Source organism: Heliangelus exortis, chromosome 17 (genome assembly GCF_036169615.1).
Source record: "Heliangelus exortis chromosome 17, bHelExo1.hap1, whole genome shotgun sequence".
In the NCBI taxonomy this organism is placed as follows: domain Eukaryota; kingdom Metazoa; phylum Chordata; class Aves; order Apodiformes; family Trochilidae; genus Heliangelus; species Heliangelus exortis.
The window spans coordinates 12,249,805-12,271,973 of NC_092438.1; the positions used below are offsets into that span (position 1 = coordinate 12,249,805).

The window sequence follows — 22,169 nt, forward strand, 5'->3', positions numbered from 1 at the left end:
ACACAGCTCCACACCAGTAAGGCCCATGTGGATCTGCATCACTGGGTGGACACAAGTTGCTCAGTGTACCAGAGAGCAAGGGGATCACCCCAGGACATGGCAAGGAGCTGAGGAAGGAGATCTTGCCTCTCTCAGTAGGTTTTGTCCCTACTGAGCAGCTCCCTACCAGGCAGTGGCTTTCCAGAGCCCAGCACTGAGATGTGCCCTGTTGGCCAAGCAAAATAGTCTTTGCTTGACTGCACTGCACCTAAGGGAGGGGTTTTCCTGTGGGACTTGGGTCTGATTTTATTTATATGGACTTTGGTTGCCAAGAGCATAGTGATGGGAAATGTGTAAGCATCTGTCTGTCTGCCCACCCAGCCGTCTGTCCACTGAGGCTGTGGTTCAGTGCTCTGAGCTCCTGTGAGTGGAGCTGGCTGGATGACAATGAGGAGAAGCCTTGAGTTTTCCACAGTATTTTCACATTTTGCTTCTTTCCTTGGCCAAATTCCGTGTTTCTGTGAAAAAAAAAAAAAAGTTCATTGGCATTTCGAAATGAGAAAAATTTCAACCAGCTGCAAAATTCAGTCCCAGAGCAGGGGAGAACTCATAAACCTGGCCTCTCTTTTAGCTGCTTTTGAATCCCAAAGTTTACCCAGCTAAACACTGGAAAAAAAGTCTGTTATAAAAAAAAAAAAAAAAAAAAAAAAGTGACAACCACACAACAGTGGTGCCAACCCTGTGGGGTGGTTTTGGCCCTTGCCCAGGGATTCCCCGAGCACAGCACAGAGGGGGTGAGATCCACAGTCTAGGAAATGGGAGTGCAGTGGGTTAAAGCCTTTTCAGATCTTTTGCTGAACTGGTATCTTCTTTTTTTTACTCAAAGAGGTGGTTTGGGAAGCCTCTGCCTTCCTCATGGCCAGACCAGGTCGAGCTGCAGCAGTTTGTGCCTGTGCAAAGCCACCAGGACTGCACAGCATCCCCAGCTCCCCTGTCCCCAGTGTCACCCACGGGCTCTGGCAGCTGCCCCCGGTGACAAAGAGGGTGGCCAGGGCTGGGTGGGTGTGAATGGACAAGGAAATCTCCCAGCACAGCTTCAGCCTGCCAGAGCTGGCTCACACCAGGCACCCATCAGCGTGGACTGGAAGGCAACTCCATGCTGGATTGCTAAGTATCATTTTTTTTTCCTCCTCCTTAAATTATCCTCAGAAGCAGTTAAGCCTACTGGAAATCCAGCTCGATTGCTGTTTACTTTTAACTGTGGTTGTGATTAAATATTAGTGTTATGAGCAGCAATGAAATAATAACCTAAGGCATTAATGGGTGTATAAAAACAATACCTAGATAAAATCAACAGCAAGTGTCAGCATTTAGTACTCCTGTTTTTTTCAGCTACAGCTCTTGGAGAGTCATGATGGGAAGGGGGAAGAGTTTTTCCAGCTATTTAACCTCCAGGTTTGGGTTCCTCCACCTGCTTGAGCTGCCAGGGAGGTGGAGGAGGGTGGTGCCTTGAAGGGAGTTCCTTGGTGGCACCAATGAGTATGGAAAAGCCATCTGGTCCCTGTCTTAGTGAGGTGGAAGAGCTCTTTGGGTTCCTGTTGTCCCCAGGTGGGTGGGCAGCCACAGGGCTAAGCCCGGTGACCACGATGGGCCCTGGGTCCCTGGTGCACCCAGGGATGCTGAAGGCCACCTCATGGAGCACCCTGAATCTGTGAAACCCTTTGGGTCAGCAGAGCCCTGACCAACAGAGCTGGGGGTGATGAGGCAAGAAACATGCAAAGAACACACAGAATGAGGCAGGTGCTACTGATAAGATTCATGTTATTAAAAATAATAATTATAATAATACCCCCCTGAACATACACAGATATGTTACACGAGGCTCCATGTTACACATGGGTTATCTTTTTACATATTTAACAGATGCCACCACCTTGCAGGCCACAGGTCCCCACCCAAGGGTCCCCTCGGGGTGGTCCTTACATCCCACGCGTCCCAGCAGCCAGGCCCAGGGCACCCCTGGGACCAGAGCAGAGACCACCCCCAAACCTGCAGTGGGTGACTCCTGAGGGGTCCCCCCTCCAGTGTCCTGGAGCTTCCCTGTCCTGTCACACATTAAATTTAAATTATAAAGCAAACAGAAAAAAAAACCCAAAAACAAACCAAACCACAAAAAACAAACAAAAAACAAACAAAAAAAACCCCAAACACAGGAAAAAAAATTTAAAAAAAAAAAAAAAAAAAAAAAAGGCACCTGGACACTTGTGGGGATTTAAATACAAGCAGCTCCATGGCCAAACCCCCATGGTGACACCGCTGCTCCTCAAGCCTGCAGCAGGCACTGGGCAGGGTGCCCCTGGGGCTGTCCCCCTGTCCCCAGGGGTGTCCCTTGGGTTAAATGGGGGCAGAGGAGCAGCAGTGGTGAGGGGCAGGGCCTGTGCAGAGCTGGCCCATGGGCTGGGACATCTCCAGCCTTCTCCTGCCTTTTCCCTGGAGAGCTTCTGACATGGGATGAGGGGTCTGGAGGGAACTTGTGGCTGCCAGCGTGGCACAGAGACTTCCAGCTCCCCCAGACTGCACCAAGACCTGTCCCAGGCTGCAGCATCTCTGTGACACCCCAGGGAGCCTCCACAACCCTGCTTGGCACCCTAGTGGGTCACCTCTTCAGCACAGGGTGACCCGGCCATGTCCTAGGGATATCTGAATCTTCTGGGCTCCATCAGCAGAGGGAGGAGAAAGATGAATTCTTGCTTCATGCTTTCAGGTGAGACAAGCAGGGGAAGTCAAGGAAACATCTCCTGGAGAGCAGCTGTAGTGAAGGTGTAGAGTGGATTGCTCCAGTCCTTTGGCCAGGTTCTTAGGACACCCCCCAGGCAAAGAGAACTCCTGTCCTTCAATGGAGTAAGTGGTGGTCCTGTCCCTGTGTCTCTGATCAGCCCCAGAAGGACACCCGTGGACACTGGACCCGTGTGGGAGCCATCCCTCCTCACCAGCAGTCCCAGCCAGCAGAGCTGAGCCAAGGGGGAAGGGGCGAAATGAGGCACTGAGGCAATCAGGTGCCACTAATTGCCAGGTAGTGGGCATGAGCTTGTGTTAACCCCACCTGTGCCTGATCAGGGCAGGGGAGGCTCGAGTGGGCAGCCGGTTAACGCGGTACTTGTACGGCAAACCCGAGCAATGCAGTTGGGGCCTGCCCTGATCAGGCACAGGTGGGCTTAACACAAGCTCACGGCCACTGCCTGGCAATTAGTGGCACCTGGTTGCCTCAGTGCCTCATTTCACTACAAACGGGTGCTGGGAGGGTAAAACGAGAACTTCAACCACCAAAGAGTGGCTCTCAAAGAGTTTCAGGTGTCCTGCTTCAAAGGAGGAGAAATCCGGTACCAAAGGGAACACTGGAGCCCCAGACCCCAGCAGTGTAGGGCACTTTTGGGGGGTACAGCCACCTCATTCCTCTCCTGAGGGCTCTACTTGCTTGGGCTTTGCCTTCTGTAGCCATGAGCACCCCTGCCAGCAGAGCAGTGTTGTTGCCATCTCGCTCTTTCAAGGGCTGTGGCTGCTGAGCCACTGCACCCCAGGGGTGACACCAAGGAGCCCTTTGGGGCCATGGGCACTGCCAAAGGGATTCCCAGACAGGCACAGCCACAGAGTCCTGGACAGGGACTGATGGGTGCTCAGGGTCAGAGAGAGCCTGTGGCTGCAGAAGGAATGGGAGAAGAAGGAGGAGGTGTGGGTGTCCTGTGTACTTCAAAGGCCATCCCATGACAGAGGCCAACAGCCTATGGAAAATAAAACAAGAGGAGCCAAGGCCAGGAGAGGCCTCAAAGGGAGGTTCTGTGTCAGGAATGTGGCATAGGACTAGCTCAGCCAAGCCCTTGGGTCCCACATGCCCTTTGTTCCTCCCCCCAGCTGTGCTTGTGCCCTATGTAAGCATCCCAGCATCCAGGGGTCCTGAAAGATCCCCCTCAGGCCTCCTGCACCTCTGACAAGCCCCTTCCAGCATCTCCAGCAACTTCACCAAGGAGCTGAGCTCCATGGGTAGGGCACCTGCATCTCCACACAGACTTCCTCCAGTGCCTAGATCCTCACTCCCCAAACACCCTTGTCCTCAACCCTGAGACTCTTCAGCTCCAGCACAGCCCTGGGATGCTGGACCCCAGAAGTGCCCATGAGATGATGGGGAATCCACAGAAGCTGCCATGGGCTGAGAAGGACAAAGCACGATCCTAAAGCCCTGGAAGACTGCAGTGTTGGCTACAACACCTTACTGAGCCATTCAGTAAGTGAGGTGAGGTTTGTAGGGAAAGGAAAATATCTCTTGTCAGAGCACCTAGTACTTCTACTCATATTTATTGTGCCAAGACCACTACAATCCCATCATGGGAAGATGCTGACGTCTGTTTGAACTGGAGTCTAATACACAGTGAAGGAGATAGAAAAGACTAGAGGTAGGTCAATGAAAGCTCTTCTCTCTTCCTGCCACCTCTGTCTTCTGCAGCTCCTCCTACAACCTTGGCCACAGCAATACCCCCCAGGAGAGCCCTCAGTCAGGCCAGCTCTGATGGGAGCACACCAAGACAGATGGTGACTTGGTGTCAGCTCAACAGAAACAGGTGGAATTGTGTCAGTTGGTACCAGCTGAGAATATGGGGACGTGGACCTGGGTGGATGGGTGGTGATACACAGGAGCTGGGGTCAGCCTGACCACTCCACCCCAGGTCCTGCTGGCAGAGCAGGCTGTCCCTTGGACATGGGAGGACAAAACGGGTATCTCCAGGTCCACCCCACTATGCACTAGGGGAGGTAATGGTCAGGGTGTTGGGAAGTCTGTCCCTTTCTCTCTGGTGGACACCACAACTCTTCCTGGTAGGGGCCACCAACCCACTGCTAGGGCTTGACTCCTCCCCATGACACTGCAGCATTGCCTGGGTCCTACCCCAGCTGGCAGTGCTGGTCCCCAAAGGATCTCAGAGAATCAAACCTTGCAAAACCCAGGGGCACCAGATGATCAAACCTTGCAAAGGGTCACATCTTCTTCCTGCTGGAGCTTTGGGGCCTCTCTGAGGCGTTGGATGGTTTCCACTCAACCTGCCCATATGCACATGGGGATGGAGGACAGAAAACTCTGACCTCCTGTTCCTACAGGGTAAGAAGGGCAGAGAGAGGTCTGACAGCAGCACAGTTTCAGAAAGTGAGGGAGAGGCAGGCCCTGGATGCTGGAGAAGGGAGAGCTGTCAATGTAGACATCAACACCGGGCAGCAGAAGACTTTGTTAAAGGGAAAAGAAAAGCCTAGAAACAGCATGGCTGGAGCAGGACACCAATCTCCCTCAAGCTCCTTCAAGCAACAGGCACCTACAGGATCTCTCTGGGCTTTTGATCCCCAGTAAAGGTTTGTCATTCCTGCCTCGTTTTTTAATCCACACTTAGAGAACGGGAGCCACGCGCGCACCCATGCGCGGGCACCCACGGACAGGGGAACCGTCGCCAAAATATACACTATAGACAGAAGAGTCCGCTCACACTATATATATGTACAGAGTCTCTGGGCACAGCTGGGGCAGAGTGTGGGGTGGGACAGGGTGGGTGGAAACCCTTCAAGGCTTCACGCACTTCCCCTTCTTCTCCCGTCGCTGCAGTTTCCGAAGGCGACGCGTCCAGGCGTCCCGCCACTGGATGACCAGGCTGTTCTTGTCGGCCATCAGTCCTGGCCGGTCGGTGGAGTTTTCACTGATCCCCATCACCAAATACTTCTTGCTGATTTGGATTTTGGGACATTTGCAGGACAGGTCTTTCAGGTGGATCCACAAGAAGTTGTCACCACGTTTGACCCGCTCGTCGCGGCACTTGTAGACAGAGAGGATGTTGATGGTGAACTTGGCCCAGTTGGCCACTGTCTCCATTTCCAGGATGTTCACTTGGACCACTGAAGGAAAAGAAGGGGAGGCATGGTCATGGGTGGGATTTACCTTGCTGTAAAGTGCCCATCCCCAGCAGCCCCACTTGCCTCATCCACTGCACCTTTGGGAGGGCTGACTTGGGGACCCCTCTCCACCCGGGTGCTCCTCATCCCCCTCTCTGCATCTCCCCCACTCATGGGCAGCCTAAGGCCAGCCCTTGGCTGCCTCTGTGGCAAAGCCCAGCAGGGCCCAGGAAGAGAAGAGATCCTTACCATAGTCCTTCTTGCAGTACTTCTTCATGTTAATCTTGTAGTTCCCCTTGGCTGGCTTGCAGTAGGAGTCACAGTCTGTGGAGGAAGAAAGGAGGGTTGAGCACTGAGGGCTTTGAAGCATGTGAGGTCCTGACCCACCACAAGAGAAGAGGGAACAGGGTGGAGGGGAAAGCAGCAAGACTCATCCTGGCAGAGGGTGGTGCTGGTGTCCTGCAGGATAAATCAGCACAGGGGTGGTGGAGGGAATATGAGGACTCTTCTCTGGAATGCAGAAAGGGACAGATGGGAGAAATGCAGTGAGGTGATGGTGGTCACCATGGGGAGCCAGCAGTGGTCACCACCTGCACACCTGGTTGATGTGGGGATGAGAAAGCTCAGCACCAACCCCACCAATGACCCTACAGGGAGGAAACCCAACAGAAGGTCTGACCCCAGGCTAAGGGAGTGTCATCTTCAGGGGCAACTCAGCCTTCAGGGCCCAGCATGGTGGGAAGTTCCCTCATGGGGTAGCCCCTCCAGAGACTTGCACCTCCTTGGTGTCCAAAAATCAGAGAGGGGAACTCAGGAAGGAGAAAGCAGGTGGGGGAGGGTACTGGGCCTGCTTTGCCAGGTTGCTGCCCAAGCATCCTCTGCTCATGGCTGGGGCGGGCACCAGGCTGTCCTCCATCCCTCCCTCCATGGTCTCCCAGCTCCAGACAAGGCTCATCTCCTCAAGGAAGCTTTTTCCTGTGCATTTCTAAAGCCCTCAGATTTGCATCTCAAGCAGAGGGAGGGCAGGGAATGCCTCTCTCCTTCTCCCAAAGCCTTTGATCCCAACAATTGCTCCAAGCAGCCCTGTTGTCCTTTCTTTCTGCTGACTCCATCCATCTTTGAACATCTCAATCCCCCTCCTTCCTAGGGGCATGGTTTTTCTAATCTCATCTTTCTTCTTTTCCCTCCCTCTGGTAGGTTCTCTCTGCCTTGGCCTCGTGTCCCAGGACAGAGCCAGCAGTCCCTCAAGTTCTCTTTGTTTGCGGGTTGCCACAGAGATGGCTGGGGATGGAGGCGAGGGGCAGGGGGAAAACAGTGCCCTGTGCCAAGGGGAGGAGGAGAAAAGAGGACAGAAAGAAGGCCAGGAGCACAAATTCACCCTGGGCTCTGCTTCTCTCCTTTCTTCCTGGCTCCTTTTTCATCAGGGACCTTGAGCCGTCTGCTCCAAATTTGTCACCAATACAAGATGCTCAGCACGGAGCTGATTCTTGGCAGAGGGAGGTGAGCCCTGATGTGAGCTCAGCTCAGCCTCCCCTTTGCTGCCCCTCTGCTTGGCAGAGCTGCCCCCACCCCACTGCTCCCCTGCAACAACATGGTGGCTGGGGAGGGGATTGGGACCCCCGTGGGGGGAGCCTGTGGGGTGCCCTACAGTGCTTGTCTGTGGGGGTGAAGGTGTCCCCATCCCCAGCACCCCTGGGATGTGCCCCAGCCCTGCCCCACCACTCCATCTGTTCCTGCTCATTGAAGGGGACTCTCAAAGAGGTGTCCCACTTTATTTTGGGGATCATGTGTGGTTTCTTCCTCCCCTAGCAGAGCAGAGAAAGCTGCCATGTGCTCCCTGACATGGGGGGGGGAACACACGACCTTCCAGACCTCTTTTTGGGGAGGGGTGCAGAGCCTGCCCCTCTGTGCCCATCACAGCACCCAGCCCAGCTCCCAGTCCTGCACGAGCCACTGGTGACCAAGCAGGGAGGGTTTGGGTTGTGGCAGGAGCTGGGAGCTGTGCCACCACCGTGGTTTGCTGTCACCACACCATGCAGGGTGTCTGGCAGGGGGGTGACACGAGGCCACAGGGGTGCAGAGCCCATAGGTGGAGGGGTGACGGGTGATGGGACTGGGCTGTGGGGTGACCTCAAACAACCTGCTTCCCCTCGCCCGTGCTTGGTGGTGGGGAAGAAGGAAAAGGAATAAAAGCTGAAAGAAAAACCAGTCCCTGCCCTCAGCTCCAGTGTGCAATTAACATCAGAAAACTGTGGTTTCAACAAGCCAGAGGCCAGTGCTGGGAATTAAAAATTTGGGATTGAGTTTGGGGATTTTTTTTCTTTTTTTTAAACGCTGCCTTTGTGCTGAGGAGCATTCCTCAGACATAAAATCAATTCCTGTTGATTTATGTAAGAAACTTGGGGAAAAAAAAAAAAAAGGAAAAAAAAAACCATCAACAAACCAGAAGTATTTTCCCTTCCTCTCCTTCGTGCACGTGGCCTCCTGAGTGGTGTGGTATGGGGCAAGAATGGGTGCTGGGGCCAGGTGGGTGCTGGGGCTGCCCCCCAGCTGTTGGCAGCTGCTTGAGGGTGCCTCTTCCCTGGCAGCTTCTGGAGCATCCCCCCCTTTCCCAACTGCTCTTTAAACTTCCCCATGGGGCATGACATGGGCTGCAGAGGAGTGGGAAGAAGCAGAATCATAGAATGGGTTGGGTTGGAAGGGGCCTTAACGCTCATCCAGTGCCACCTCTGACATGGGCAGGGACACCTCCCACAGCCCAGGTTGCTCCAAGCCCCATCCAACCTGGGCTGAGACACTGCCAGGGATGGGGCAGCCACAGCTTCTCTGGGAAACCTGGGACAGGGGCTCAGCACCCTCACACCAAACAATTTCCTCCTAATGTCCAACCTAAATCTCCCCTCTTCAAGTTTTAAACCATTTCCCCTTGTCCTCTCCCTACACCCCCATGTCCAAAGCCCTCCCCCAGCTTTCTTGGAGCCCCTTCAGATATTGGAAGGTTGCTCTGAGCTCACCTGGGAGCCTCCTCCAGGCTGAACAACCCCAATCCCTCAGCCTGGCTTCCCAGGGAGTTGCTCAGCCCTCTGAGCATTTGAGTGGCTCCTCTGGACACCTTCCAGGAGCTCTGTGTCCTTCTGATGCTGGGGACTCCAAAACTGGACACAGAACTCCAGGTGGGGTCTCACAAGAGCAGAGCAGGGGGGCAGAATCCCCTCCCTCACCTGTCTGTGCTTCTGCTGATGCAGCCCAGGACCTGGTTGGTTTCTGGGCTGTCAGCACACACTGATGGCTCATGTTCAGCTTCTGATCCAACACCACCCCCCAAGTCCTTCTCCTCAGGGCTGTCTGCAATCCCTTCTCCTCCCAACCTGTATTGGTGGATGGGATTGCCTCGACCCAGGTGCAGAACTTTGCACTTGGCTTTGTTGGGCTTCATGCAGTTTGCACGAGCCCACTTCTCCAGCCTGTCCGGGTCCCTCTGGATGGCAAGAAAACAAAGTTCAGGTTCCTGCCCACAGAAGGGGGTGATGCCAGGGGAGCAGGGGTGATGCAGTGACATGGAAGGAGGCAGCAGGCTCCCGGGCAGCCCAGCCCCAGCATCCCCTGGCTCCACGGGGAGACTGTATGTGAGAGGTGGTGGGTTTGCACATCTGGTTTACTTCTCCTCAGCTTTAAAAAAAAAAAAAAGGAATATTTTGTTTTAAGAGAGATGTAACTTAATTAGGTGTTATGGCTGCAAATCTTTTACTGCTGACTTTGAATTCCTTTAAAGCACTGCTTTGTGCTCCATGAGTTTTGTTAATCCTGCTAAGGGTGAACAAGGACTTTTACTCCTTTCTTTTTTTTTTTCTTTTTTTCCTTTTTTTTTTTTTTTTCCCACTAAGTGGAAAATATTTTAAGATAGTCATAATAATAAAAATAACAAGAAGTGGACCCAGGACATTTCACTACCCAGCCAGTCAGCTGCTTGGGCAGAGAGATCAAAGTCGAACCTCAAAGGCTGTGGAGGGTGGGAAAGGCAGGAGAAGGCCAGGAAGAGTGATGCAGAGGATGGGAACGTCAGTAAAAATCCCGGACACAAGCAGGGACAGGGGGACAGGACCCCAGCAGGGAGGGGGACGGGGGGGAGGCCAGCACCTGAGCATGGCAGCCCCAAACAATGTCCCCCTGTTCCTGCAGCCAGGCACCTGCTGCCAGCAGCAGGGAGGGAGGTGGGCAGAGAGGGGGCTGGGAGGCTGCCTGGGGGGTGTGAGGAGCTGAGAGCCCCCCCGGGGAGAGGTCTGCCTGTGGAAGGGCCTGGAGGTTCCCAGGGGAGAGGGGGGCAAGGAAGGGGAGAGAGGTGCTGCCAGCAGGCAGGGTGTAGGCAGCATGAAGGGTATAGGCAGAATGTAGGGTGCAGGCAGGGTGCTGGTAGCAGGGCAGGGTGCTGGCAGCAGGACAGGGTGCACGACCATGGCCAGTCCTGCCTGCAACAGAAGCAGATTTGAGGCAGGGTTGGGCAGGGCAGGGTGACTGCTCCATCTCTTGGCCCCATTAAGGAAGGGTCAGCAGGAGCCCAGCCAGGTCCCTGCTCCCCATGCACAGCCTCTGGGCAGGGATGAGCTGCTTTGCAGGGGAGATATTCAAACCAGAAGCCAAAAGTCTTAAACCACCAAGTGCAGAGATAAAGCCGGAGGCAGTTTGAAGCAGAGCTGCTCTGCTCAGTGAAGGAAACCCCTGGGTCTCCAGCCAGGGCTGTTTATTGCTCCGTGGCTGCCAGCAACAGACCTCACTCTCAGACTGCTCCCGTTTCTAAAGCACTGGAGGGAGTCACCTGGATTCTGCTGTTCCCTGTCTCACTCTCTGCAATAAAACCATCAAATCCCCCTTTCCCCTCCCATTTTTTCCTTTACTCAGGTCTGGTGCTCCTGGCTCCCTCCCCAGCAGCAGACAGGGCAGGCAGGAGCAGCATCCCCAACCCCTGACAGCTCAGCTCCTCGTGCAGGAGGCATCCAGCAGGGAGGACCAAGTCTCCTTCAGTGCTACAAGCAAGGAGCAAAACATCTGCCAGATCCACACTGGGCTCCTCATGTCCCATCCCCACAAAACCTCCTGGAGCCTTGGTGAAGGCTCTTATTTTTTGCCAAAGGGTTTGGTGAGGCTGAGTGGGTGATGGGGATTGAGGAGGTGGGATGGGACATTCCTGGGCAGGGCTGGGATGGATAACTCAGCCTGGGACTTACCTGCAGGAGCCTCCGTGCTGGTGACCAGGGAGGTGGGGTTGATGGCAGGGATCTCTGGAAGAGAAAGGGAGAAATATCTTAAGGAAAGGGGTCCCTAGCTGGGCAAAAACTTCTGCAAGCCAGGGGAGAAGGGATTTTGTGGGTCACCTCCCTCAGCTTGCTAAGAAAGACAATGGGATGAGCCAGACCTGAACATCACAGGCCATGGAATAGGTGTGGAAATGCCCAGACTGAGCTCAGAAACTTTGGGAAGGGCTGAGATGCAGCAGTCTCCAAGAGCCCTGGGTGGCTGCTGCAGAGGAGCAGAGCTCCAGAGATGGATGCTCCCTGGATGCTCCACTCAGTTGAATGGGATGGGATGGGATGGGATGGGATGGGATGGGATGGGATGGGATGGGATAGGATGGGTGTTCAGCTGACCTCAGCATGCTCCAGACTGCACAGTGTGGGCAAAGACAACACTCCTGGTGACAAGACCAGAGGGATATTCCGTCCTAACCCCAAATCTAGGGAAGAACAGAGTGAGAGGAGCCTGCCCTGACAGCTCACTCCCACTGCCACCTCACCTCTGGCAGTGCCAGCAGATGCTTGGGCCAAAGTCAGACCCACTACAACAGTAAATATGGTTTTACTCTGAGCACAGCGTCTGCCATCACCCAGACGTGACCACTCTGGGTGAGGAGGGCACCCAAAGATGTGACCAAGCAGAGCTGCTTCAGCCAGCTGGAAAACCAACCCAACAGGTCTTTCAGAGCCTCCTCAACTGGGGGCTGAGAAGCGTGGGTGCCCCCAAAAGGTGACCCAAGCATCCAAACTCAACCACCTCCTGTAGAACATCCATAAGGACAGACATCCTCTTGTCTCATCCTCCCACCCACTGCAAGCTTCCAGCACATGGGGGAGGGACCAAGAGGCACCCACTGGTGCCAGCCCAAGACAAACACCCACTGGTGGCAGTGGGGGTTCCTGAGAGCAGAGCAGGAGGTGGTGGCACTCACTGATGCAGGGGGCCACTGGCGAGCGGCTCTGCTGGTAGCCCTTGGCACAGCGGTTGCAGGTGAGCCCGGTGACACCATCCTTGCAGGGACACTGCCCCGTGGTCTGGTTGCAGGTCTTGCCAGCTGCACCCACGGGGTGACAGTCACAAGCTGGGTGGGAGACAGAGAGAGAGAGAGAGAGAGAGAGAAGGTTACAATGGAGGTGATGCACAACACAAACCCCAAATCAGACCCAATGTGCCACCTGGAGAGGTGAGGAGGAGGTGGCTCCTTCCAGTGCACCAGTGGAGCCAGCACAGACGAGACCCACCAGTCTGGACCATGTACTGGGAACAGGATGGGGAGGAGGGTGAAAAACATGTCCAGAACATGGTCTCTGCTGACAGAGATGCTCATGGTGAGGCCCTGGAGACCCAGCAGCTCCTTGTTCATAGCTAGGGTGGGGATGGGGGCACTGTGGGCACAGAAAGTGGCCAGATACATTCCCAGGTTTACTATTTCCTCACCTCAAACCCAGAGTGATGCCCCTGTTGCAGCAGCAAAAGGCATTTTCTCCACTTGCTCCCCCACCTCTAAGTTTTTCAGATCATGGAGCTGAACCAACACTCAGCTTTTACACCAACTTTGACCTTGTCTTGTTTTTTGGATGGTCTGAAGTGGGTCTTCTCAATGCTTCCCAAGCTCTTTAGCCTCAGTGCCCATCCTGGCTCCTGGAGACCCTGGCCAAATATGCTTCCCAAGACTTTCTACCACAGCCACCCTGGAAACAAGCCATACCTGAGGGGTGGGGGAAAGTTGGGTTCAAAACCCTCAGAACAGACCTGGAGTGACTCTCCTTTACACCACACGGAGGGATGGACACACCCAGGGCTGTCTGCACAGAGGGATGCAGGACAGAGATGCTGACTAGGAGAGGACCTGGGGCTGGGCTGGCTATGAGCTGGAGAAGGTTATCTCAGCCTCCATCAGTGTAAGAGTTGAACGTGATTCCAAAGCAAAACAAAAACATCTCCCCCCCTGCCTGTCCCGGCAGCCCCCTGATGTTATCATTCCCTAATGTTCAGCAGATGGGGTGGTGGGACCACTATGGTGTTGCTCCTCAGGCCCCCACACTCACAGCCAGAAACCAGAGCAAGCAGCCCCTAATGGGGACCAGATGCTCCATCATTATCAGATCTTGGCCGGGCCTGGAAGCGGACGTCTTTCTAACAAGGATATTTTGGGGGCTCAGCTGTGATAACAAATGGCAGCAAGTGAGGAAGCCTTGGTGTGATGCAGGCCCATGGGAAACACAGGCTCTTTCTTGGGCCCCAGCGGTGTATTCCTGGTGTAAAGTTTAAGGATGGAAATAAATCCCAGCACAATCAGGATCCAGTTCTTCCAAACAGACCACGCTCTCTTCACAGGGTGGAAGAAGATTTCTTTCCCCTGATGTTTTGCCTTGATCAGAAATGAAGGCAGCTTTGCTCATCTTGCTCATCAAACAGATGAGTTTGGCCTCTGCCAGACCAATCCCTAGCCCTCCCCCTGTCATGCTGTCCTCAAGTCTCACAAAAATCCTTGCTTGTTCCTGCCCTGATGGAAGAACCTCCCTGGCAGCACCCAACACTCCCCAGGACAGGTCCCACAACCTGGCACAGCTCCATCTCCCTGCTCAGCTGCATCACCTTCATCCTTCTCCACTCCCTACTGCATCCCTCTCCTCTCTCCTTTACTCTGCACCCACCTGGAGATCCCACCTGGAGCACTGTGTCCAGTTCTGGAGTCCCCAGCATCAGAAGGACACAGAGCTCCTGGAAGGTGTCCAGAGGAGCCACTCAAATATTCAGAGGGCTGAGCACCTCCCTGGGAAGCCAGGCTGAGGGGTTGGGTTGTTCAGCCTGGAGAAGGTTCTGAGGTGACCTTAGAGCAACTGAGGTGACCTTCCAATATCTGAAGGGGCTACAAGAAAGCTGGGGGAGGGCTTTGGACACCGGGGGGTAGGGAGAGGACAAGGGGAAATGGTTTAAAACTTGAAGAGGGGAGATTTAGGTTGGACATTAGGAGGAAATTCTTTGGTGTGAGGGTGCTGAGCCCAGGTTTCCCAGAGAAGCTGTGGCTGCCCCATCCCTGGCAGTGTCTCAGCCCAGGTTGGATGGGGCTTGGAGCAACCTGGGCTGGTGGGAGGTGTCCCTGCCCATGGCAGGGGTGGGACTGGGTGAGCTTTAAGGCCCCTTCCAACCTAAACCATTCCATCTATTCTATGATTCCTCCTCATCCAGAGTTGACCCATGGTGGGGGCTGGCTCAGAGACCCCCTCAAAGCCCTTGGGCACCCTGGGTCAGACCCAGCTCCCTGCCCCCTGCCCACACACCAAGCCCTGCAGCTCCCAGCACTGCCGGCTGCCAGGATCCGGCCCGCGGTGCTTGAATGGGGGATTAAGTCACCAGCTTGGAGCTTAACTCATCGAGCCTTTCCTGCCAGCAAGCATGTCTTGCACCTCATATTGAGGGTATTTTTGTGTCTTAAGGCTTAGCTGCTACTGCTTCACCAGTTTTCATTGGAGAATGCTCCAGGTTTACGGCTTTGTTTAAATCACAGGGATTAATGTGCAGCCATTCTTTATTTGACTTTTCAATTACCACCATTGAATTAATCCCGTAGGTTGGGCTGCCTTTGCCATCCTCCCAGCTTTTCCATCTCTTAGCATCCAGCAGTGGCCGTGGCTGTTGGTGGGATGGCAGTGGAGGGTAGAGCTGGCCTCCCCTCTCACCAGCTGGTGGCCTAGGTCTCCTCTTCGTTGCCAGCAGGAGATGATCTCTAGCTGATATTTTTGTGCCTCTTTCAAAGAGGCTGCATCCCAGCAAAGATGAACCATGGTTGGATAGTTATTTAGTGACATATCCTGGGGGTTGTTTCATTCAAATGAAATAGTTCATGGCCTCTGGGCGAGTGGTTTGCCTCCTCAGTAGGAGCTGAGCTTCACTCCCAGTGCCTGCAGCATCTGCCTTTGCTGGGATGCTCAGCCTCTGCCCCACAGCAGTGTTGTGGGACATGCAAACCTCTGTTCAAAGCCACAGCCCTCAGCTTGCTTCTAACATCTGATGTCAGGAGCCTCACTTCTCCTCTTCTGTCTGTTTTCTTGCAGGAGATTAGATACCCAAACTGTAGGTACAGGACACCTCTTTGGAAAAAACCAAGCCCAAAGCATCCCCTCACAACTCCACGTGTGGATATCTCTCCCTGGCAGCACCAGCTCATGGCACCTGACAGGCAAGTTTCCAGGTGCTGGTCCTGCTCCAAGGAGCTTCCAATCCCAAGGGATCTGCCACTGGCTAGGTACAAGAAAGGGGTGGAAAACCCCTCGACTTTACAGAAGGAGAAGCAGCCATGGAAGCAGAAGAATCAGGGATGTTGTTGTTGTTATTATTATTATCATTGTTATTAACTCAGAGCCCTGAGGCAGAGCCAGGCTCCCAAGACCCAGGGAATTCCCTGGCTCCAAGACCCAGGGAATTGCCTTTACTGCCAGATCCTCTCCAGCATATGCTCTGGAGTGGGGACAGCCCCTGTGCAGGTGTTCCTCTGGAGAACCTGCCCGTCTGCTCCCTCCCCATCCTCCCAGGAGATGCTGGCTTGAAGCAATGTCCCTGCCTGCTGCTCTTAGGGTGGCAGAGGTGACCAGGGCAAGGGAGGCTGGGGGTGACCTGCAGGTGCTGGAAGGAGCAGCCAGAGCAGAGAAACATCCCAAGGATGGGAAGGAAGAGCAAAGACACCAAGATATCACCCTTCACCCCAGCCTGGAGACCCCTCAGCTTACCTTTGCAGGCCTTACGGTCCGTGATGGCTTTGCTGAGGTCCCTGTAGAAGCCCTCCTTGCAGTAGTGGCAGTGCCTGCCTGCAGTGTTGTGCCTGCAGTTGAGGCAGACGCCGCCGCTCTTCCTGCCCGAGAGTTTGTAGAGCTCCATGTTGAATCGGCAGCGCCGGGCGTGCAGGTTGCAGTTACAGGCTGCAAGGGAAGGGCAGAAGGTGAGGGCTGGAGGGGGGTGTGTGTGAGAGCCTGGGGAACCCCCTGGGTGGGCTGGAGCTGCCCTCTGGGGCTGCTGGGGGCCAGGGCTGCCTGCAATGGGGGAAGGGAGAAGGGCAAAGTTGGCCCCAGTGTGACATCCAGATGTGCAGTACTTGCTGCCCCACGGGGCCGGGGTGTCAGGGTGGAGGAGAAAGGGCGTGTGGAGGGACAGGGCATGGCTGACAAGGAGGGGGGCATACGGGGGTGTGGCAGCACCATCTGGGCACCTGCAGCCCTGCCATGCCCCTCTGCCCCTTCCCCAGACTATCATTTGGCAAGACCACCCTCCCTGTGACAGTGTGTGACAGCATCAGCTTTGCCACCTCACGGGGTGCCACCTTCAGAATCAGCACCCGGGGCTCCAGCAGTGCTGGTGTCCATGCACACAGAGCAGCCCACCCAGGTGGGCACACCCACACCTGTGTGCACAGAGCCGTGCAAATGCACGTGCATGAGCTCGCACGCTCACAAACATGTCTACACTCGTGTGCACAGGCATGCATCGAAATATCCATGTGCAACACCCACCTGCACATGTGCACACACGTGCACGTATGCAGGAATATCCATGCCCCACTTCACGTGCACACACGTGAGCACAAACATTTCTTGAGGTCCCTTCCAACTCCTAACATCCTCCAGTTGATTCTATGCACACAAATGTGCACACACACCCGCCCGTGCACAAGTAGGGGTGCTCACACACGTGCACACACACACACACAAACACTCTGGTTTTTCATTAGCCACAGGAACTGCCCGGCCCCCCCTGCCCAGTTCCACGTGTGCCAGATAAAAAGGCAAAGCCATGCTCGCTCCTGCTTAACAACTCTTGCAAAAAAAAAAAAAAAAAGATAATGGGAACAAGATTTCCTTGGGCAAAACCCCCAGCCCTGGCCCCCTCCCCGTGCTGGTAAATTAAGGTTGGGTGAGAGTTTTTCCAGGCGTACTGTGAAATTCATTAATGTGTCAGCCCAGATTTAACTGCTCGGGCCTGGTTTGGCAGCCCGTGTGAAGTTGCCGGTGGGAGCTTCAGCCCCTGCAGATCAAAAGCTCCCACCTTGGAGCAAAAAAAAAAACAAAACAACAAACCTCCCCCCCCCCAAAAAAAAAGCAAACCAGAGCAAACCCCAGCCCTGAAAACAAACAAACAAAAAATAATAATAAAAAAGTCTTTGCCGAGGCTTAAATGAGTTGAGAAAAAAGTTGGTGGTGGCTTCAGTGCTGCCGGCACCGTGCGCTCAAACCTCAGCTCCCCCAGAGCCCACGTGTTAGGAGATTAGTGTAAAAATCACATGGCAGGCATCAAAATAACACCCGGGCTGGTGGTGGGTGCCCTGGGGGCTTGGACCTTTCTTTGCAGTTCAGGTTTTTTACTTAGTGCTGGTGACATGCAGGGAGGCAAATTGTGGCACAGGGCTAAGGTGCTGGAGGGAAAGTGGGAAATATTGGTCCCTGGATGCTGCTTGGCCAGGGGTGCTGCTGGGCCAAGGGTGCTGACACTCAGCCAGGCTTTCCCAAGACCAGGTGAGATGCAGTGCAGGCCACTACTTTACTCCCCAGAAAACCTAATAGTCCTTCCCAAGACCTAATAGTGTCCTTCCCGAAAGGGATCCAGAAAAGCTGGGGAGGGACTATGGACAAGGGCCTGGAGGGATGGGATGAGGGGGAATGGCTTTAAACTGGAAGAGGGGAGAATTATGTTAGAGATTAGGAGGAAATTCTTTAATGTGAGGGTGAGACCCTGGCCCATGATTCCCAGAGAAGCTGTGGCTGCCCCATCCCTGGCAGTGTCTCAGCCCAGGTTGGATGGGTCTTGGAGCAACCTGGGCTGGAGGAAGAGGCCTCTGCCCATGCGGGGAGTTGGAACTGGATGATCTTTAAGGTTCCTTCCAACTCTACTCATTCTGTGATTCTATGATTCTATGAAAAAGCAGCTTTGCTGTCCCAGTGGGAATGCTGGGGGCTGCCCCTGCAGCCCAGTAGGGAGGTGATGGGCAGCAGAGGAGAAAGGTCAGGTAAATGATTCGCCGCCCTCGGCGCGGGTCCCTCTCTTCCTCGTTTAATCAGTGAGGGAGTAACAGGCCGGGGCCTTTTCCCAGCATCACCAACCCTGCCATAGCCCTCCCACTGGCACGTCCCCATCAGGCCAGGCACCACCTTTCCCTGGGAACATGCTATGGATCCTCCCAGGAGCTGGCTTTTGGGGAGAAACCTCCTCCTGCTGCCCAGCCCCTGCCTGCAGGCAGCCATGCTGCCCACCCTGGGTGGCTGCTCCCAGCAAACGGCTGCCACAGGAGCCAAGCTGGGATTTTGGCACAACCACAGCCACCCGACTCAGGGACCTGGCAGGCTGGGATGGGTGACTGTCCCTTGCAGGAGGACAGAGTCACAGCAACACGTGTGACTGTCCTCTCACCCCCTGGGTGCAGCCACCCGGTGCTAATCGGGGCAGACGGGTCCCCCCTCTTGCCCAGATAAATACCCACACTGTTCCTCAGCCGACTCGGTTGCAAGCTCTGTCTGTCTCCCGTTAATCACTAATTAAAGGCCTGAATGTTCCCTGCTGTTTGGGGTATTAATAAGAATTTAATTGCACAGTTTGGGGCTAATTACGTGGTAGTGCACTTCCGCCTTTGTACAGTATGCCCAATTAAACAATCATATGATCAATTAAACAATCACAAGATCTAATAATTTGCAATAATAGACTAATTAAGCATCAACACCTTGCAATGGAACAACCTTCTGTCCCCCATTATGATGGTGTTTGAACCCCTGCCCAGGCCCTGGCCACCCCACGACCTCTCCTCCTCTGGGATGCTGTGGATGGAGGAGCCCAGGGCGAGTGGGTTTGGGGCAGGGATCCACACACAGCACCGTTCACCGGGACACGTCTGGCAGGCTCTGGAGCCCACGGCTCAGGAGCAGGGCTGGCAGCCCCTACAACTTCCCTGGGAATGATTAGCCAAGGCAGCCGGCTCAGCGAAACCCTAGACCGGCTGCTGCTGCCAACCCGCAGCGGATTCGAGCTACGCCCCTGCTTTGGCTGGAGGAGAGCCCGGATGGGCCGGTGGGGCAGGATGGGGCTGCTCCTCCACCCCGGGGCTGGGAAACGGACCAGCAAAGGCCCCTCCCTCCCATCCGCTCTCCCCTCCATCGTGGGGAAGGTGATGGGAGAGAGGAGCTGGGGAGGAGAAGCACTGGAGGAGAAGCAGAAGGGGAGAGCCCTCTCCCAGAGGTTGTGAGCTGAGAACAGGGGGGCAAGGGACAAGGCTGAGCACCTCCAGCCCCATCCTGAGAGCAGCAGGACTCAGGATGGTCAGACAAGTGTTAATCCCCTCCAGGGCAGTGGCTGCCTCCCTCCTGGAGCCCCGATCTGCTGGGATACCATATCCCATGTGGAACAGGTGCCCAGGCAGAGGTGGCAGTGGGATGCAGGATGCTGCTGCCCACTCGCCCCCCTCCATAAGCTGTCACCTGCCCAGAGCCACTGTGCACAGGGAAAGAGCATGGCTGGTGCTGCTGGGAAGCCACCAGTTTCCAGCTTATCTGCTGGGGAGAGGATGAGGAGCACCCTGGGATGTGGGGATGCAGTGAGGGAAGGAGCTCAGACACGAGTGCCACCAGGCCACTGGCAGCACAGATCCTGCTCCACAGGGCAAAGCACCCCAGGACCCCTGTTTGCAGGATTGCTGGGGGCATCTCAGCATGGGGAGCTCTGAGACAGATAAAGCAACATGATGAGGAAGGTGCTAATTAGATTGCATGTTAGGAAAAAATTCTTTACCATGAGGGTATTGGAACAATGGAACAGATTGCCCAGGGGGATGGCTGAGGCCTCATCCCTGGAGATGTTCAAGGTGAGGCTTGAGGAGGCTCTGAGCAACCTGATTTAGTTGAGGGTGGCCCTGTTCACTGCAGGGGGTTGGACTGGATGAGCTTTAGAGGTCCCTTCCAACCCACATTTTTCTATGATTCTATGATTCTGTGATTGGTTCTCTGAAGGAACAGAGGACTCGGGGGAAGCACATGGGATCCTCTAAATCCCATCACAGAGATGGATTTTTGCAGGCCCTGGCATCACGAATCGATTGCCACAGCCTCCCCCCGGCCCGAAGCAAAGGGAGCAGCAGCCAGCCAGGTCTTCCCAGGAGAGCGCAGCCCCTTCCCCGCCCAGCCCCGGGATCAAAGCGAGCCCGGGGCATTATCCCGGGGCTCCGGGAGCGCTCCCGCCGCGGCGGCCACAAAGGGAACAAGAGCTCCCGCATCCTCAGCCAGTGCAGCAATTACTTCCAGTGGCTGCCTCCTGCTAATCCTCTTGCCCCGCTTCCCCAGGCCGGGCCTTTTGGGGACGAGGGGGTGACCGGGCTGCCCCCAACAGCTCCGCGTGTGCAGGCAAGGAGAGGCAGTGGGGGTGGGAAGGAGGAGGCGTGAGTCTGCAAGAATAAAGCTGATGCATCGCATCGGGGGGCTCGGGATTTCAGTGATCCTGCTCCTGCTGGATGCTCTGCTGGGATTATCATTCCCTGAGTGTGACCCAGGCTAAAAGCTGGGGATGACAACCCATGGATGGGGACAGGTTTCTCTCTTTCCTGACCTTCTCTTTCCCCTTTTTCAGGCAAAGAACCAACCTCATCCCTCCCAAACTTAGTAAAACTTAATAATTTGCAGTAACAGGCTGATTAGAAGTGGACACCTTGTGATGAAACAACTTTCTGTCCCCCTTATGATGGTGTTTGAACCCCTGCCCAGGCCCTGGCCACCCCACAGCCTCTTCTGCTGCTGCAGATGGAGGAGCCTGTGGTGAAGGCATTAGGGGGCTTGGGACAGGGACCCCGACACAGCACTGTTCACTGGGACACACACCTGGCAGCTGCTGGAGCCCATGGGGCAGAGGGCAGAAACCTCTTTCCTCTGTTTCAGGCAAGGAACCCCAAAGGATGTCAGCAGCAGCAGGGCGAGGTCCTCACAGGACACACAGCACTTCTTGGGGTATGTGGAAGCTCTGTGCCCGGGGAGCCGTGGCACCATCTCTAACCACCAGGCACAGGGCCACACACCCTGTGGCATGGAGCTGGCACAGGCTCCTCTTGCAAAGCCAGCAGCATGGCAAATCTGCTATCACCATCCCCTAACCTGCCAGGTTGCCAAACTTATGCTGACACCTGTAATGTGGTGATGGCCCTGTGGAAGCCATGGCCACCCCACAGCAGCTGTGGTGGGGTCCTACCCCATGCTAATGCTCAGAGCTCAGGGTTCCCTAGGCTGTTTCACTTCTGCATTTCCCTGCACCAGCCAGAGGCAGAAATCCTTGTGAAATGACATCCATCCAACTGCACGGATGGATGTCCCAGCACCATAACATGATGCAGGACATCAATTTGTCCCCATACTGGAGCAGGCAGAGACTCCCATGCTCTGGAAGGGGACAAACCTCCAGGGTGGATGCTGGGCAGCACAGAGCCAAGAGGTGACATCCTAACACCACTTGAAGCTGTGCCAGCCCCATGGCTCCAGCTGGCTCCACTTCTGGGGGGCTGACACCCCTCCAACACTGCCCCTCAGCTGGCCCTGGGCTGCCAACCCCCTGCCATCCATCCAGCCATGCGTGCCCATCCCACCACCACCAGCCAGCATCCTCCATCCCATGCCCGGCCACAGGACAGAGTCCCAAACCCCACAGCCCCCAGGCTGAGCAAAGGGAACTTCCCAGGCGTCCTCTCCTTTTAATTGCTGCTAATTGCTGCGTCTGTTCGTGCTGGCTGGGGCGATGTCATTGTTGAAAGGCACAGAGGGGAAGGCTCGGGGAGCTAATCCAGCTTTCAGCTGCTAAGCCCTTCGGAGGCGGGTGATGGAGAAGCTCTTTCAGGTCCCTTCAGTGAAGGCACAAAGCCCGAGAGGGGAAAGGGAGAAAGAAGGGGAGCGAATCAGCAGGAAAAAACCGACTTTCACACGCAGCTGGGGAAGGGTCTTAGTGCAGAGGAGGCTGCTCGGGGA

General features: G+C 55.1%; 3 protein-coding genes across 7 annotated transcripts in view; all 3 read right to left on the minus strand.

Annotated features, from left to right (window-relative positions):
- TBC1D24 (TBC1 domain family member 24) overlaps positions 1–22,169 on the minus strand; it is a 371,517-nt gene that overhangs the window by 98,947 nt on the left and 250,401 nt on the right. The window lies entirely within an intron of this gene.
- Positions 4,314–22,169, minus strand: part of NTN3 (netrin 3) — a 29,411-nt gene continuing 11,555 nt past the window's right edge. For all 5 annotated transcript variants that reach the window (XM_071761051.1, XM_071761053.1, XM_071761055.1 and 2 more), the window contains 5 exons: positions 15,921–16,109; positions 12,122–12,271; positions 11,124–11,177; positions 6,151–6,225; positions 4,314–5,904 (listed from right to left, as the gene is read on the minus strand). In XM_071761051.1, the coding sequence (XP_071617152.1) occupies positions 5,576–5,904; positions 6,151–6,225; positions 11,124–11,177; positions 12,122–12,271; positions 15,921–16,109 (797 nt within the window). In that variant the 3' untranslated portion in view covers positions 4,314–5,575. The remainder of the gene's footprint in view (positions 5,905–6,150; positions 6,226–11,123; positions 11,178–12,121; positions 12,272–15,920; positions 16,110–22,169) is intronic.
- VRK3 (VRK serine/threonine kinase 3) overlaps positions 21,144–22,169 on the minus strand; it is a 362,077-nt gene continuing 361,051 nt past the window's right edge. The window contains exon 12 of the mRNA XM_071761062.1: positions 21,144–21,155. The gene's annotated coding sequence lies outside the window, so the exon portion shown is untranslated. The remainder of the gene's footprint in view (positions 21,156–22,169) is intronic.